At 42.4% G+C, this 19275-nt stretch overlaps 1 protein-coding gene across 1 annotated transcript in view; it reads left to right on the top strand.

The window, feature by feature from the left end:
• Positions 1-19275, top strand: part of LAMC2 (laminin subunit gamma 2) — a 77425-nt gene that overhangs the window by 11057 nt on the left and 47093 nt on the right. Inside the window, exon 3 of the mRNA XM_020898471.2 lies at positions 18427-18615. Coding sequence (XP_020754130.2) covers positions 18427-18615 — 189 coding nt within the window. The remainder of the gene's footprint in view (positions 1-18426; positions 18616-19275) is intronic.

Below are 19275 nucleotides of genomic sequence, written 5' to 3'. Positions count from 1 at the left end.
AATTTGCAGCAAGTAAGGAACACTTGATTTTCCAAAGCACGGTCACCAGGTTGCAGGTGGTTTTTAAGAAGAGTGGACGTGGGAAAGGTCACTCATTTAAGTGCTTAAAGGATGGAATTGAGCTAGGAGAGGCAAACAAATGGCCATTGAAATAATGCAAATGAGACTTGATGAGGGTTTTCTTCATGGTCATGGAACAGCAAAGAGGAAACAGATCACAGGGACATTTAGAGGTGAAATTGGAAGAATCTGGTGATCCAATGGGTGTGTGCAATAGGGATAATAGTAAGGGGAAACTGTGAGAAATAAGAAAGAGTCCAAGATGGGTCCAAGGCTTCAATTTCATGTAACTGGTTAGGCAGTGATGCCATTAAACGAAATGAGGACTTTAACAAAAGGGTCAGATTTGAGAGCAAGGTTGGCAGTAGGTGAAGAGAAGGAGGTGAGCTTCCATGGGGATATATTGAGTTTGAGTTGCAAGTGGACATGTCCGGTGAACAGCTGGAACTATAATTTTGAAATTTAGAAGAAATTAAAACAATATAAAGTTGGGAGTCCAACAAAGCCTTGAAAATAGATGAGACTACCTGGGTTTAGTTCAGTCACTCAGTTGTGTCCGACTCTTTGTGACCCCATGGACTGCAGCACGCCAGGCCTCGCTGTCCATCACCAACTCCTGGAGTTTACCCAAACTCATGTCCATTGAGTCGGTGATGTCATCCAACCATCTCTTTCTCCTCTGCCCTCAATCTTTCCCAGCATCAGGGTCTTATCAAATGAGTCAGCTCTTTGCATCAGGTGGCCAAAGTATTGGAGTTTCAGCTTCAACATCAGTCCTTTCAGTGAGCACCCAGGACTGATCTCCGTTAGGATGGACTGGTTGGATCTCCTTGCAGTCCAAGGGACTCTCAAGAGTCTTCTCCAATACCACAGTTCAAAAGCATCAACTCTTCGGCACTCAGCTTTCTTTATAGTCCAACTCTCACATCCAGACATGACTACTGGAAAAAGACTACCTGGGAGAAAGAGGTAAAAGAAACATCAATACTTAACAAGGAGATGGAAGAATAGTGAAGGAACAGGAGGAAGGGGCATCGAGGCTAGGAGAGAATCAAGAAAGAGGAGAGTTTTGTTAGAGCAAGGAAAAGTTTCAACAATATCGGAGTCATACACAAATGAACCTATCTATGAAACAGAAACAGAATCAGGGACATAGAGAATAGACTGGTGATTGCCAAGGGGAAGGTAGTGGGAGAGGGTTGGATTGGGAGTTTGGGGTTAACAGATGCAAACTATTAGATATAGAATGGATAAACAACAAGGTCCTACTGTATAGCACAAGGAAATATATTCAATATCCTCTGATAAACCATAATGGAAAAGAATATGAAAAAGAATATACATATATATATGTTTAACAGAGTCACTTTGCTGTACAACAGTAATTAACACGACATTGTAATTCAATTATACTTCAATTAAAAAATGTGAGAGTCATAAATTTCTACTTTAGGAGTCATGATTTCTACTCAGAGATAGAAATATGAATACACAAAGGATGAAGGCTAAGATGACACTATAGGATTAAGCCACTAGGTCAGTTTTGAACCACTTGTTCTAGAATGGTGAACTCAGAATCCAAGATTATTTAGATCATAAATTTAGTTTCTCCCATAGCCTGATGCTGGAAAAGAGGCACTTAGGATTGTGTTGTAACTAGTGGAAAGGGTCCCTGGAAAGATTTATACTCTCGGAGATTCTGTTATTTAACTTGTGGAGTGGTGGGCTTCCCAGATAGCTCAATGGTGAAGGTTCCACCTGCCTATGCAGGCCGTACAGAACACGTGGGTTTGATCCTTGGGTTGGAAAGATCCCCTGGAGAAGGAAATGATAACCCACTCCAGCATTCTTCCTTGGAAAATCCTGTGGACAGAGGAGCCTGGCAGGCTATAGTCCATAGGGTTGCAAAGAGTTGGACACGACTGAGTGACTGAGCTCACACACAACTTGTTGGAATGGAATAGCATCCTGCATAGAGGTACAGGCTCTGTAGTAAGGTTGTGTTTATGTGTTCGTGTGTGCTCAGTCATGCCCAACTCTTTGTGACACCTTGGACTATAGCCCACCAGGCTCCTCTGTCCACAGAATTTTTCAGGCAAGAATACTGAAGTGGGTTGCCATTTCCTCCTCCAGGGGATCTTTCCGACCCAGGGATTTGAACCCGTATCTCTTGCATATCCTGCCTTTGCAGGCAGATTCTTTACCACTGCATCACGTGGTAAGCCTCACAGAATGAGGTTCAAATCCTAGCTGCATCATTTACCACTTAAGGGAGTGACGCAAGCTGCCCCCCATGTTACTGGATTTCCTCATCTCTAAAGTGAAGATAATGAATTGCTGTGATTATTGCATGTACAGCATTTTGCACAATGCCTAGTAAACACTCACAGTGTTCAGTATTACTATTATATAACTAATTGCTCTGCCAGTACCAAATGTCAGTAAAATGCCTTCTGAGTTTTAAGTGGTAAAGTTTTGGGAGAGGCTCCTTTCATTAGTCCAGGAAAGATGAGGAGTCCTCTGGCTCAGGCTGAAGTGAGCTCTAAATTTTACCCAATGAAACAAACAGAATTCCTTGCAAGGAACCCAAAGCAGATTGGAATTTCAGGATTGAGTTTCATATCATTTCTTCTTACCTTTTGTCAACCATTGTACTTCATCACATACAAGTTCAGCATCTGTTATTTTCTGGAACATGCCCATGTGTAAGATGACCCCCACATTAGATGGTCTGTCACTTCTCAAATTCCATTTTTAGCATTCCTAAAGCCACTTTAATGCAGTTTTTCTCTATTTTGGATGAGGTGAATTGAGACACAGCTCTGTCTTATTTTTTGCTGCTGTCACTGAAAAGTACACCATTTTCAGAAAACATGAAAAAGAATTAAAAACTATCCTGAAGCCCTCATTGTGATCATCACAGCAAAGTCATCTCAAAAGGGTTACTTAGGATAACTTTCAAGCGCTCGCTCGCAATTGTGGGATGATGAACTATTAGGAGAATTGTGTTTGATAGCTTGGCCTCTTTCTTACTTAATAAATATCTGAAACATTGGTTGAGGTCATTTCAGGTTAACGTGTCTTCCCCAAACAATACTCTATTTTAAAAATAAAGTAACTGAGAAAGTGCTATGTAACAGAGATTTTGAAAAGACTTAAATGTGGCCTTATATTCATCTTATATTCAAGTATGTATAATAAATGGGAGTATAGAAATGCATCAGAGTGTAAGCTGAAAATTCCCATGTAGATTTAAATTCTGAGTGTCCTGAACTGGGGCAGCCACTGGTTTAGCTCCACTGACCCAAGAAGCTGAGGAAGAATGTGCAATCAGTGTTTATGGGAAAGTCAGGAGCATGAAATCAAGATGTTGAGGCCATCCTGGGAACATTTTTTCCCATTTAAGTTCTTAGTGGCTGAACTATTTTGACTTTTTTTTTCTCCTAGAGAAATTTGCCAGGACAAGATTTAACAATCTATTATAGACCAGTGTAGAAATAACACCATAGATTCTAGAATACTCTAGTCACAAATTAGACCAAATAGATTACTGAATCATACTGAGCTGTGTTCTAATATAATTCCCAGGTATATGATGTAATATTTGAGTCACACCCAAAGCCAAAAGCTGAGTCTTTTTTTGTGTCTGTGGGTGATTGTATGTCTGTATACATGTCTCCCCAACAAACATGGGCTTCCTTATGTCATAAAAGAAGAAAAGAATGGCGGCACTGATGAATGTGATGGACTTCCTCCATCACAAGAAGGTGGAGATCAATTGGGCAAATGTATATGTATCCTGGACTTCTTCAGTCTTGTTGACCTCTTTACAGAAACCTGACTGTGTCTTTTCCAGATTTTATTTTCTTTCATTGTGTGAATATGGATCTTCACACCCTAGAAAAAATTAAATTGCAGCCAGGTCATTTCTCACACTAACTTAAACATTGGAAAAATGATCAGATTTTCAGCCATACCTATATTGGGCATTTCTTATGAAAAGGTTTGCACGTTTCTTCTTTTATTAACAGCATCATGGACCTAAATGAGAATAACTCCTAAGGGTTCTCCACCGGAGCTTCTCCTTTTAAAGTTAAGGAAAAGGACACTCAGGGAGGCGAAGTGACTGTCCAAATCCTCATCACTGGCTAGAGCAGAGCTGGGCTCCAGGACATGTGACCCTCATTTATAGATTGGAAAACTGAGGCACAGGACAGTGATTGCCTTGACCAGAGCCAGGCAGTTAGTAACAGGACTGGACTTCAGTTGCTAGTTTAATGTTCTTTAACAAGATACCTTCATGGTTTATTTCTCATTCTTTTTTAAGAATTATCTTTTAAATCAATTTTCAGACCTGATGGACTCTTGGATCTATCATAACAACAGCCCTTATGTTTCTAGCTGGGACGTCTGTGTCCTGGCTTTTCAGAGCTCTGCGTATGTGAGTCCATAATCCTTTAAAAACGGCAGTGAGCAGCAGGGTAAAATAAGGCACAAACTCCAGTTTCTAGAACTGACATGAGAGAAAATTTCAAATTACCAAGTTTCCTCTTCTATTGTTTTTAAATTTTATCACATAGCTTGTAATAGACCAAGTGGCTCAAGAATCTTCACCACCACACAGCGACAGGGAAATCCTACCTCTCAATGTTTGGAAACTATTAAAGCATCATTGTGTCCAGAGGCTATTTTTCTCTCCCTGGCTGGAGATTATTGGAATACGTTTTGAAGTTTTTCAGGATTCTGTCAGTTTCACGGCTAGAACACTGACCACTCAGCTTTATACATACTTATTGTTCTTTCATGTCACTACTTATTTTGCTGTTGGTTAAAGGGGATTTCTAATGTTTAAAGATCATTTCTCATCTCAATAGGCCGGTCTTCTTTGTGAGCCCAATGAATCCAGTGGCATCCCAAAGCTTGGTTCTTGTCTCTTCCGAGGGGTTGTACGTGGGATATGGTGGGAGGGGATCTTCACAGGCTGAGATCTCCAGGGACAGAGGCCAGGCCACAGCTAACTGGGCATGGCAAGTGACATCATTTATTTATTTATTTATTTTTATGTGTTTATTTATTTGGCTGCATTGCGTCTTAGTCGCAGCACGTGGGAACTTCACTGTGTCACGTTGGAACTTTTTATTGCATTGTGTGGGCTTCTCTCTAGTTGTAGCATGAGGACTCCAGAGCTTGTAGGACCACCTCCAGGGAAGGTGGACCACTGGATCTTCCTTGTAGGAAGGTCTTAACCACTGGACCACCAACAAAGTCTCCATTTCATCCTTTAAAGTGATCTTGAATTTTATGGTTTTATGTATAGCTGCTTCTAGTTTTGGAGAAGGCAGTGGCACTCCACTCCAGTACTCTTGCCTGGAAAATCCCATGGACGGAGGAGCCTGGTAGGCTGCAGTCCATGGGGTCGCTAAGAGTCAGACACGACTGAGCGACTTCACTTTCACTTTTCACTTTCATGCATTGGAGAAGGAAATGGCAACCCACTCCCGTGTTCTTGCCTGGAGAATCCCAGGGACAGAGGAGCCTGGTGGGCTGCCGTCTATGGGGTCGCACAGAGTCGGACACAACTGAAGCGATTTAGCAGCAGTAGCAGCTTCGAGTTTTAGCTTCTTCAGGTGTGTCTCAATACGTTTTCTATTTAGAGTAGGAAACTGGAAAGGCACTTCCTTTGCTCACAGCTGGGATGTAGGACACTCAATCCTACTTTCTGCTGGAAGCTTCCTGGTCCAAATTCTTCTTACAATAACTGTTACCTCTCTTCGTGGATACATCAAAATGATTGGGTTCCTAAAAGACCATTTAATTCACTGTTTTCACTTTAAGCGCCACAATTTTAATTTACTATTTTCCAGTGGATTTTTTTTTCAGCAATGAATTTTGAAGGAAAGTGCTATAAAATGCATTCCACACCTTTTCCGACATTGTAATGCACATGATTAAGATGGTCAGATAGCATCACCGACTCAATAGACATGAATTTAAGCAAACACTGAGAGATAGTGAAGGACAGGGAAGCCTGGAGTGTTGTAGCCCACGGGGTTGCAAAGAGTTGGACATGACTTATAGTGACTCAATAACAACAACAATGTACACAAATTACTATGTTCTTTTGGCAAAACTAAGAGCTCAAATGGTGCCTGCCTGGTAAGCATGCACGTACCTAAATGTGTATATCTTTGTGAAGGAATGTAGTGATAGCAAAAAAATCTGTGGCTAATCTCCTTGTACAAAAATATCTTGTTCATGAAAGCAGTGAAAGGTTTAAAGAGGAAGAATCATTAGGTAACTTTTTTTTAAGGGCCAAAAAGCACAAATGTAAACAATAGAAAAACCACATTTAATGTATACTCCATAAAGCATTTCAGGGCAAATCAAAATTTCCTTTTAAACTTTTCTTTATTCAGAGTCCTCATACATGATTTCTTTCCTTTTCATCCTCATTGCTTCAGGGGTCACCTCTAGCTGTCATGGATTCTCTAATGTCCTTTAGTTCAGCCATTTCTTAAAGGGGCAGATGACACCTTTCACTGGGCCATGTACACTATGCTCATTAATAGTCAGATGTGCTTTCTATATTGGGATGCTTTTCTTTGATGATCTCACGAAAAATAGAAATTCCTGCAGCAGTTGGCTCAGATAGTAAAGAATCTGTGATGTGGAGACAGGAGACCCTGGGTTCGATCCCTGGGTTAGGAAGATCCCCTGGAGAAGGGAATGGCTACCCACTCCAGTATTCTTGCCTGGAGAATTCCATGGACAGAGGAACCTGGTGGGCTACAGTCCATGGGGTTGCAAAGAGTTGGATATGACTGAGCGATTAACACTTTCACTTTCACAGCAAGTTCTGTGGTCAGAAGGCTGATGAACTTTCAGACAGAATCCTTACCGCGATCACTACTGATCACACCCTGTAGCTGACTCCTGCTGTCTTGGAGTCAAGCCCTTAAAGATACCATGTGTAAGAGAAGGGAGTCTCTTCTGTATCCTTTGTGTCCTAACCTTCTCTTCCCTCTTAGCTTTGCTTGTCAGACAGAAATTGGCCTCCCCAACCTTCCTGTTCTCTGAGACCTCTCCCCCTTGTCCCCACTGTCTGCTGGGGCCCTGGTGGGGTGTTAGGGAAGACGTCTCCCTGGTCTAGTCCTCCCCAACTGAGTCATCCATATCCTCCTGTGCCATTTCTAAGTCTAGATTACAATACAATGTGCTATGAACTTGTGATGAAAGTAGGTGACTCATTGTAAGCCCTAATCATTGAAAAGGAAAACATGGTAAGCTGAGTTTCAGTGGCTCTCAATGACCAGACCACTTAGAATTGAAAAGATTTGTCTGTACTCTATCACTCTAAATTTTCCATGGGATTTGAACACTGGCTACTGTTGGTCCTCTCAGAGCACTTCACGTTGCAGGCTTATTTGTACTGCTTGGGCATTTGCATGTCCTGGAAAACAAATGATCAGGCAGATTACAGCACCAGTGGTTCTGGAAGCGTTGGCCTAAAAGGAAGCTGTGAAAAATCCGAGGCAGAGAACTGAATTCAGTTAAAAAGCTCTTACAAAGGGAAGTGCCTTTTGGGTTTTCTTATTTTACTTAGAAAACGTATTGCAACATACCTGAAGAAGCTAAAACTAGAAGTCACACATAAAATCGTAAAATTCAAGATCACTTTAAAGGGTGAAATGGAGACTTCCTTGGTGGTCCAGAGGTTAAGAGTTCACCTGCCAATGCAAGGGACGTGGGTTCAATACCTGCTCTGGGAACTAAGATCCCACGTGCCTCACAACACCTAAGCCCATTGTGTAGCAACTGCTGAGTTCTAGAGCCCTTATTTCACAACTAGAGAGGAGCCCGCACAACGTCATGGAAGATCCTGCATGACACAATGCAGATCACGTGTGGTGCAACTATGACTCAATGCAGCCAAATAAATAAATAAATATTTTAAAATGAATAAATAAATGATGAAATGTTCAGATTTTGCTTGACAGTATTTACCTAAACTGAGGAGCATATGAAACCTTGGAAAGAAAAGTCTCATATAGGAGATTTTAAAACTAGAAAATACGAGCATTTTCATTATCATCTTTTTAAAAAGTATAATGTAATAAAAATACTCATCTTGTCATCTTGAGTATCGTAGACATGGAGGCTTTCAATTTTTGCAAATAGGATGATAGCTTCCAATGCCCTTGCTACCAAACTGATAGATGTGTCAGGTTTTTCTCACTTCAGACTTTGTAAGTAATGTGCAATTGGAGTATTTGTAGAAATAATTTAAAAAATACTTTACAATAGATTGCTACTTAAAGGACGCCTGCTTTAATTGTTTTTGTTCTAAAAATAGGCATTTACCAGCTTTTTAAAGTGAGTATACTATTCTCTCCTTTACTTTTATTCACCATTTCTATCTAGTTATTTATATTTGGACTTCTTGATGAAGACCCTCATCACAGCTGACTTCCCAGAGGTGATGATTGCTGTCTTTGAGCAGAAAAGAGTTGTCAGTACATGAGGCCAGTTCTTTGACTCAGAGGAAGGGGATGATATATAAATAATAATAAATTAAGATTGAATTTGTAGTGTAATTTCTTTGAACAAACAAAAGGGAGGAGAGTGGTTGGGATTGGTGGCCCCAACACACATCTCCCCACTATGATGCTTTTCCTCTAAAGCAAGAATGTTAAGAAGCAGAGGAAGTAAAAACATAAAATGAAATATAAGTGAAATGAATGGGAGAGAGCTGAAATTAGGCTGGAAAAGTAGATAGGATTAGACAGTGCAAGTCTTTGTAAGCAATGTTTAGGAGTTCTGGTCTTTATCTAAAAATTTTAAAAAAGGTATCATAGAGTTTGAAACAGGGAGATATTGGTAAAATTTGTATTTGAAAAAGCTTTTCTGACTATACTGGGTGGAGGGAGGCAAGAGAAGTTGCCGAGGATTCAGTTAGGAAGCTATGCCGGCAAGAGACGAGAGACAACTGGGATTTGGTCTCGAGTGGCCGTAATGGAGATAGACTTGGATGGGCTTGAGCTATTTAGAGGAGTATATTAATACAATTGGGCATTGACTAGAATATAGGCAAATGAGAAAGATGGAGACCCTATAAGGATAGCTCTCAGCTTTCTGACTTAAAGGGATGACAAAGTTTGGTGGTGGTTGTTTTTTTTATTTTTTTAATTGTGGTATAGTTGCTTCACAACATTGTGTTGGTTTCTGCTATACAAAAACCGACTCATCTCTGTGTGTACACATATCCCCTCCATCTCGGACCTTCCTCTCACTGCCCCCCGCCCACTCCCTAGGTCATCACAGAGCGCTGAGCTGAGCTCCCCAGGCCATCAGCAGGCTCCCACTAGCCATTGGTTTTATGCACGATAGCATGCATATGTCAGCCCCACTCTCCCAACTCATCCCATCCTCCCCATCCCCTCCACCCCGTCCACATGGCCATTCTCTACATCTGCATCTCTATTCCTGCCCTGCAAATAGGTACCATTTTTCTAGATTCCACATATATGTGTGAATACACGATATTTGCTTTTCTGACTCACTTCACTCTATATGACAGGCTCTAGGTCCATCTTGGTCTCTAAAAATGACCCGATATCATTCCTTTTCATGGCTGAGCAATATTCCTTTGTATTTACATACCACATCTTCTTTATTCATCTGTCATTGGACATTTAGATTGCTTCCTATGGAGAACAATATGAAAGTTCCTTAAAAAACTGAAAAATAGAACTACCATATGACCTAGCAGTCCCACTATTGGGCATATACCCTAAGAAAGCCATAATTCAAAAAGACTCATGCACCCCAAAGTTCATCACAGCATTATTTAAAAGTTTGGTTTCTATATGTTTTGTGTAAAGAGCTTTTGAGACAACCAGCTGAAAGTGTAAAATGGATGGCTGGGCATGAGGATCTAATTGAGAATGAATTCTGGGCCAGGAAGTATCTTGGTACGTCCACACCTGTTGTGGTTATTGAAGTCCTTGGCTTGGATGAGAGACTTCTAGAGTTCTGTCGTGAGAGGCATGGAGGCTCAGGACTCAGACTTGAGAAGCACGAACACTTAGCTTTGGGGCAAGGAGAGGATCCCACAAAGACTTGAATGGGGAGAGGTGAGAAGCCAAGAGGAGCCTGGCAGTGTGGCATCATAGTATCCAAGGGGAGAGAGTCTCAACAAGGAAGCAGAAGAAAAGATTCGATGTCTCAGAAAGGGAATGAAAGGCAGAAAATACAAGAAAGGAAACACGAGGCACATACCTGTCTCATCCTCTAAATTAGAAAGAGAATTAAGCACCATCCCTAAGCGGTTTATATGTGGACTTATCCCTGGGAGATTCCAGGTCACTTATTCTAAACTTGCTGTTGTTTAAGTGATTCAGTACTAGTGCTCTTAGCAGCTGAAATGGCAACAAGAGCAGCGAAGCTGTACGTAACAGGAGCCAGCACACACTGTCAGGTTCAAACATGACGCTCAGATTCCTAGCTCCTGAGATAGTCCCACACAGGGGCCAAATACACTGCCTGTCAAGACTGCCTGATCGCGGCAAACTCTCATGGTCTCACACCTGCCTCACCCCTGCCGCTCCTTGCACGCAGTCCTAGGCGTGCTGCCCTTTGCGATGGTAGCTTCAAGCTCACACGCAGAGGTCAGGCCATCCTGGTGCTGAAATGGTTCATCCAATGAAAGCTGCAACCTGGAAGTCTCATACGCTCCTTCCAGCAAAAGTATCACATTCCTCTCGCAATTCTTGCTGTTCTCATCTCCCCTTAGTTTTAATTTTTTTTTTTTTGGTACAAACATTTAACTTTTTTTTTTTACACTGAATGCCTTATATGTAGACAATGAAAACTTTATGTATTAATGTTGAGGAAATTTCATGATGGGTCCCTAGAGTCTTTGGAAATTTCTCTATGTCCCAGTTCTTGTTCAGCTTTTCTAGAATCAGACTGCCTTCCTTCTTTCCTTCCTCTGTCTGTTCTTCCATCCGTCCTTCCTTTCAGCCATCCTTTCCTCTAACAGTCACAGTCGCAAGCCCTGTACTAAGTATGATGGGCTATATCAACTGAAAAAAGTACACACAACCTAAAAGTTGAGAGTTATGTTTTATTTGGTGGAATCTTTTAGAACTTAAGCCCAGGAGGGAGCATCTCAAGTAACCCCGAGAGAACTGCTCCCAGGAGGTGGGGTGGGTGGGAGGAGCAGGTATATAGAAATTTTCTAACAAAGGGCAGGTAGCCAGAATGTCAAGGTTTTTTTGTTTGTTTGTTTGCTTTGTTTTGTTTGTAAACTAAAGAAAACCAGATATCCCAAGTTAAGGAATTTAGCACTTTTCTATGTATGGAAAGATGCAGGAGTCGGGACTCACTGAAACCATTCTTTTGATGTGCATCTCATCTGTCTGGGGCCAGAATCACATCCTGAACTCCTTTTCCTTAGGGCTCAGCATAGGGAGTGACTGCAGTCTGACGGCTTCTAGATGACGGGTGTTCTTCCTGAGTGCCTTTAGAGTTCACTGGCTCTTGTTGGAGGGCTGTAATCTCTGGTGAATGACTGTGACTTGCTTGTTTACTGATATGGCAAGTAATATTCCTTTTCTCAGATACGAAAGTGAGAAATGCTATAGAGGAAGTTAGTCATGTACACGAATAGGGATGACTCAGGATAGAAAGTGATAAGTGCCGTGAGAGAGATGGAGATGAAGACCTGTGGGCAATCAGAGAGAGAAGCTCTTAACCAATGCCATCTAATTTTTGTTCCTAAGATTGCTCTTCTGCAGAGTGAGTTCAGAGAGGGTGGGAGCAGGTAGTGCCCAGGCAAAGGAAACAGCAAGCCTAAAGGCCTAAAGAGAAATAGCTTGTGCACCCCAGGATTAGTGCATGCCAGGGTCTATGTGTTGAAGTCCAATGAACAGGAGATAGAAAGAGGACCAAGGTCAAGGTGGAGAGGTCAGCAGGGCCAGATCTAGAGGGTTTTGAGGGGAGTTCGGATTTAAAATTTTGTTGTTACTGTTAGAACACTAAAAAGTACAAGGCTCCATCATGCGAAGGTGGAAATTAGATCAGCTTGGTGAAAAGCAGAGCCGTGTCTTTTATGTTTAGAACAATAGAAAGAGGACCTGCTTCTATACATATGGTCACAGGAATGCCAAATTGTTGATCCGTTCTCGTAATTGCTTTCAACATTTCCTCTGGAGAATTTAAAATGAGGGCTTGATGAACTGCAGCCCTTCATGCTGATTATTCCAAGACCTTGCCCCAGTACAACCCTAGGAAATATTTTCAGTTTCCTTTCATTCTCTGAAGGATACAGCTTGGAAAGAGCCTTTGGCCCCAAGCTTCCTGTCCCAACCCGTTGGAGTTGTGTGTCTGAGTGAGGGTGGGAGTGTTAGGTGGGCCGGAGGCTCTCTGCACACCTTGCTGCATCGTCTGCAGACGGACCATGCTTCCTGGTGGGGAGCCTGGCGGGTGGTGGGTGGATCAGCCTGCCTCTGGCTGCCCCGTGGGCTTTCCTAAGAAGTACCTTGAGGGTCAGCGATGGTGTGCTATTACAGTTATTATGATAATCAATGCTTAAGGGCCAAAGAAGCAGCATACATCGCAGTCAGACACAATTACCACCCACGTTTTCCTAGACTGAAAGAAATACAAAAATGTCCTGAGTGGCAGGTTTGGTTTCTGGAGTGTTTATGCGGGGCTTGAGGTGAACTTGATGAATCTCCTTTCTTTAGCTTCTGGGGAGCATCCCTGCTGACAGGGCAAGGATTTAGGAGGGGTGGAGTGAGGGGATGGGGAGAGGATAGGACAAAACCTTGAAAAGATGTCCCTAATTTGGAAAGAGTACCATAGAAATGAATAGTCAAATAAGGGTAGTGGGTAGGACCTGGTTCCTGTGATACAGAATCAGTGAGACAGGGAGAAAGATTCTGCCACTCTTAATTCCTAGACCCTATAAAGTCTTCAGGTCTGTTCAGGGTCCCAGTCTGATTTGTTTCTGTATTTTCTGATACAGTAATAGCTTGATGCCTAATCCTGCACCTATGCCTGTCCATGGTAGAATGAGGAAAACTGTGATAACATGATGTGTATGTGACAAAGGACATGTCCAAGATGTGTATGTGACAAAACCCAATATATATCAAATAAGTGTATATTTAATATCTTATTTGGAATTCTCCAGGCAAGAATGCTAGAGTGGATCGCCATTTCCTTCTCCAGCAGATCTTCCCAACCCATGGATTGAACCAAGGTCTCCTGCATTGCAAGCAGATTCTTTACTGGCTGAGCCACCAGGGAAGCCCATATAAAACATTATGATTCCCATTATTGAAATCTTGCTGGCTCACAAAGCCCAGTGTCCGAGCACCAGGGCAGTGCCCCTGTTAGATGTGAAGTTATACTTACTAAATAAATGAAATAAATGTATGTCTTTTCCTCTAGGTCTCATGAAAACTCCATGAAGTCTTGGACATCTGTTGGTTTTTTTAAAAAAATTTTTATTTATGGCTGTGCAGGGTCTTCATTCTTGCATGTGGGCTTTCTCTAGTTGCAGTGAGCCGGGGCCATTCTTCATTTCGGTGCATGGCCTTCTCATTGCAGGAGCTTCTCTTGTTGCAGAGCTCAGGCTCTAGGCGTGTGGGCTCAGTAGTTGTGTCTCATGGGCTTTGTTGCTCCACAACATGTGGGCTCTTCCAGGACCAGGGATGGAACCCATGCCCCCTGCATTGGCAGGCAGATTCTTAACCACTGGACTACCAGGGTAGTCCCATCCGTTGGTTTTTATCTACCACTAAATCCCTGGAAACAGGGTCTGGCACATAAATGTTCAGTCTATATTTGTTGGATGAATGGACATGGAAAAATGATTCCCAATGGACCCAGGATATGTCCAAGATCCCCATCTTTATCCTTGTATCATTTGCTTTTGTGTCAAGGCTCCCTGATGGAAACCAGACAATATAGTTAAAAAATTTACAGCTGGCCCCAAATTTAGAAGAACAGCAAGTAGATTTCAAAACAAAAATTAAAAAAAATTCTATAACAGATTTAAAGCTGAACAAGGCTAAACATAAAAAAGGAAGTATAATAAAAAAAAAACATTTTTAAAGTTTCCTCTTGTTTTAAAATGTATTAAAGGTGTGTGTGCAAAGTCACGTCCTACTTTTTGCGGCCCCATGGACTATAGCCCGTTAGGCTCCTCTGTGGAATTCTCCAGGCAAGAATACTGGAGTGGGTTGCTATTTCCTCTACTCCGGGGAATCACTGAACCCATGTCTCCTGCGTTTCCTGCATTGGCGGGCGAATTCTTTACCACTGTGCCACCTGGGAAGCGTACATAACCCTGGGCTTAAAGAGAAGCCCAACTGAGAGAGGAGGGTAGCCTACAGTAGGTTTGCAGCCGAGTTCCAGAGTGGAGAGATGCTGCCTAAAGGCCTCCTGTACTGGAATTATATGAAGGCGTCTCCATCGAAGACTGTGAATTTTAAAGGAAGAACATTCGTTCTTTCATAATAGAGCTTTAAAGCAGAAAGGACAGAAGGAAAGGGAAATGGTTAAAAAAAGATTATAATGGGGTTTTCTATTTTTAAAATAATGCTCTAAAAATACATCACTTCCTAATGAAATTAACTTCTACCAGCAAAAAAATTTGTTTTGAATGAAAAAAGACACAGTGAGGCACTTCCCTGGTGGTCCGGGTAGCTAAGACTCCACGCTCCCAGTGCAGCGGGGTCTTGGTCAGGGAAGTAGATCCCACAAATGCAACTAGAAGTTTGAACGCTGCAGCGAAGATCTAAGATCCTGCAAGACCCGGCGCAGACAAATAAATAAACAAAATTGACATAAAATAAATACAAAAAAAAGAAAACGGAGACCACACAAAAAGCAGAAAAGAAAAAAAACAATGAGATGTTTGAAATTCTTTCGAGATTGTTCCCAGAGGTCATCCAGGGCAGGGAGGGCACTGGCTCAGTGTGGGATCCAACTGGACAGCCTCACAAGGATCGTTGGCTGGTGGCTTTAGTTCTTGTTCGTGCCTAATGAGCTGCTTGGCAGAAATTTCACAGCGCATGACAGCTGTGTGGCACATCTGTTGGAGATCCAGAAAAATCCGTTACACAAACATTCGTTGGGAAAGATTTGGCTTGGCATCAGTTCTGTGAAAAAGCCCTGGGAGTTTGAACTGAATGCAAACTTCTTGGGCTGTGAGTTTAGTGAAATGTTAGGCTCATCCGTGGAATTACAATATCTGGTCCTGCTGTAAGCTGAGCTGTTCAACCTGCACTTGAAGAGCTGTAATAAATTCTGGTTATTTAAAGAAAGGCCGTGAAAATGAGAGTTTGTTCCTAGGAGGGGCGTCAAGATGAATCTGGAAATTGTGACCTGGGAAATGGTTGAAAGTTCTGGAGGTAACAGATCTTCAGCTTAACCTGAAGGAGAGAAGGCTAAAGATGAAGATGGTCCTGTCTTCAGATACTCAAGGGCTCGGCTAAGGCAGCACCTTGTAAATGTAAATGTGATAAGTGTCTGATGAGTCAATAATAGAGAAGAGAGTAGGTGTATCTGTGTATGTGGTGTTGTTTTCCACAGAAGAACAGAATGCATGATAAAATTGCAGGGACATCCCCGGTGGCTCAGTGGGTAAAAATCTGCTGCCAATGCAGGGGACATGAGTTCCATCCCTGGTCTGGGAAGATCCCACATGCCTCGGGGCAACTAAGCCTGTGTGCCACAGCCCCTGAGCCCAGGCACCTGAAGCCTATGCTCTGCAACAAGAGAAGCCACCGCGATGAGAAGCCCACGCTCACTGCAATTAGAGAAAGTCTGTTCACAGCGATGAAGACCCAGTGCAGCCAAAAATAAATAAAATACCAGATGAGTAAGAAAAGGAGGGAAACCAATTAAAATTATAGTTTAAAAAATAAAATTGCATAAAAACAATTTGTAACAATCAGAGCTGTCTCAGGAGGGATGGGACATCTTGCAGATTAGGAAGAACTGGAGAAAAGGCTGAATAACTCTCCATGAGGGAGTCATAGAAAGAATACCTACACACAGTAGCAGACCAGAGCCTTGAGACACAAGAGTGACATAGAGAGGTGAGAGCATTGCAATTGGACACACCCGGGAGCAGTTACACCTTTGCCACTTAGCTGTGTGAGCTTAGGTGAGACACCTACCCCCTCTACGCATTCATTTCTTTATCTATTGAATGAGGATTATTAAACCCATGTTAAAGTGTTATTGCAAGAATTAACTGAACTGCTGAATGTAAAGTCCCAGAAACAGACTGCTCTCTGGATAGAGGTTCTTGACTTTGCTCAGGTTAGGGGCACCCACAGGAGTAAGAGAATGATTTTTAGGAGCTACTGCAAAGAAGTCCCTTATGAAGGTAGCAGCTATACTTAGTCACCTTTGCCACCTTTGTTCCGTCAGAACTGGCAAGGCCTGCACAGGCAGCTGCTCTGTACATGTTGGTACATTTGCTGACTTTTAAAATGAGTCCCCAGGGTAAGTCATGGCCCTGGACATTGCCAGAGACAAGTTCTCGCTAGGGTTGCATGGCCAATAGAGACAGTGTCTCAGGGGGAAAGAAAGTGGGTTTTGGCAACAGACAGAGGTTCAAATCCTAGCTTTCCACTGGCTCAAGTTACTTAACTTTTGTGAGCTGCATTTTTCTCATCTGAGGCAATACCTCTCTCCTGTGAGTGAGGGGTGAAATAGCATAGACCAAAGATTTGATCTTCTTTTCTCAGTGGGATCCTTTTGACAACCAGGGAGGTAGAAAACGCAGCCTACGTTTATAAAAGAAATAAGATTCAGAGAGTTGAAGTGATTGCTTGAGGAACTAGCAGAACTGGTACTTGATACCTTTCTTTTAACCCCAAGGTTCATCATCTTTTCCAGACTGTGACTGAAACATTTGTTGGGGGTCTTAGGTACAACGCTAAGGATTTCCCCTGTTAACTCATTGGCTGTTCCAGTCCTGCATGGAGATGTTAGTCACCCCATGAGTCTCTTTAGAATATGCACAGCATAAACTTTCCTAGACATCTGGGGAAAGTCCTTTTGATGCCTGGCTTTGGGAGAGACACTTATGGCACAGTGAGAAGGGAGGAAATACCTGTCCAGATAGTCATATTAGCTCCTCAAGCAAAGGGAACCCTCCTACATTGTTGGTGGGAGTGTAAATTGGTGCAGCCTCTATGGGAAACAGAATGGAGGTTCCTCAAAAAACCAAAGTTGCTATGTGATCCAACAATCCTGTTCCTGGGCATGTACCGAGACAGAACTATAATTTAAAAAGACAGATGTACCCTATGTTCATGGCAGCACTGTTTACAGTAGTCAAGACATGGAAACAACCTAAATGTGCATCAGGAGATGAATGGATAAAGATGTGATATACACACACACAATGGAATACCACTCGGCCTCAAAAAGAATGAAATAATGCCATTTGCAGCAACACAGATGGACCTATGATTATCGTGCTGAGTGAAGTCAATCAGAAAAAGACAAATAACATATGATATCACTTATAAGTGGAGTCTAAAATATGGCACAAATGAGCTTACCTATGAAACAGAAACAGACTCACAGGCGTAGAGCACAGATTTGTGGGTGCCAAGGGGGCTGGGTCGGGGAGGGATGGGTTGGGAGTTTCGGGTTAGCAGATGCAAACTATTACATATACAGTGGGTGAACAGCAAGGTCCTACTCATGGCGCAGGAGACTTATTCAATATCCTGTAACAAATCACAATAAAGGATATGAAGAAGAATATATGTATGTATAACTGAATCACTTTGCTGAACACCAGGAACCAATATAACACTGCAAATCAACTGCATTTCAATAAAGTAAATTAAAAAAAAATTAGCTCCTCAGCCTTGACCATCACTGGAGAGACAGATGCTGTAGGTCTTGAACAGATCACACCTTCAGCTGTTTCACAGTCGGTCCTCAGGTCTTCTCCAGCCCATAGCCTTGTACTGTGGGGTTTCATTCCTTGCAGATATTTAAATCAGGACTTTTCACATAAAAACATTTAATAATAGAGCTTTGGTTTGTCTTGAGGTGTCGGACAGTCCGGCAAACCTGACTTCACGTAGTTTTGTGTTCTCCAAGGCAGCACTCCTCCTGCACCGCTTCCTCTAAGTAAACCGAGAACTCCCTCCATCATCCTGCCGCCTATTTCACCCCATTACCTTTTGCCACTGAGCAGTTTAAACTAGTATGTAGTACCCCAGGCATCATTTTTATTAATAATAATAATAAAACACCTAGGAGGATTGCCCTGACTTGTTTTCTGCTGACGATGTCTTTTTTTTTCCCCTTAATCCCTAGTCTGTGACTGCAATGGGAAGTCCAGGCAATGCATCTTTGATCAGGAGCTTCACAGACTGACAGGAAATGGATTCCGCTGCCTCCACTGCACTGACAACACTGGTGGCATCCACTGTGAGAGGTGCAAGGAAGGGTTTTACCGACACAGGGAGAGAGACCGCTGTTTGCCCTGCAACTGCAGCTCCAAAGGTAACTGGATAAAATGGGGGGATGGGGGGAGGAAATGGGGAGAGAGGGAGGGGTAGGAGAGAGAATGGGGAAGCAGGGAGGCAGGGGGAAAGAGAGAGAGAACAGACCAAGAGGCAGATGTTCAGTTTTCTTGAACAGACGCTTCCCAGTTGGTCCGGTGGTTAAGACTCCACGGTACTCCCAATGCATGGGCACAGGTTCAATCCCTGGACTAGGAACTAAGGTACCCCATGGCACAGCCAAAAGTAAACAAACAGAACAGAAAACTATATTGCAGAACTATATCCCTTTCAATATATGAACATATAATTCTAAAAATAAAGTTTATTTTAAAATTTCTAGAACAATTAGGAATCTACTAGACACTGTTTTTTTGTTTTTTTGGTTTTTTTTTTTTTAGCAATTTCAATCTGAAATGAAATACATTTTTCTTGAGGCTAGGTTGTAGGAACCAGCTGTGGTCTTCAGGGCACATTAGTTGGAGTTCCAGCCCTAAGTGAGGCACACGGTGACTTTTCCCAGTAGATGACAGTCTTTGACCTGGAGAAGGAAATGGCTACCCACAAAGAAGCTTATTCTTCCAGTGATAGTTCTTCATTTCCATAACTATCTCTTCGACCAGCCTCTCAAAAATAAGAGATTAGAAAGATCTGTTTCTGG

This window comes from Odocoileus virginianus, chromosome 11, assembly GCF_023699985.2.
Source record: "Odocoileus virginianus isolate 20LAN1187 ecotype Illinois chromosome 11, Ovbor_1.2, whole genome shotgun sequence".
Classification (NCBI taxonomy): domain Eukaryota; kingdom Metazoa; phylum Chordata; class Mammalia; order Artiodactyla; family Cervidae; genus Odocoileus; species Odocoileus virginianus.
Note: the sequence above shows the minus strand (reverse complement) of the source record. Positions and strands in the feature narration are given on the sequence as shown.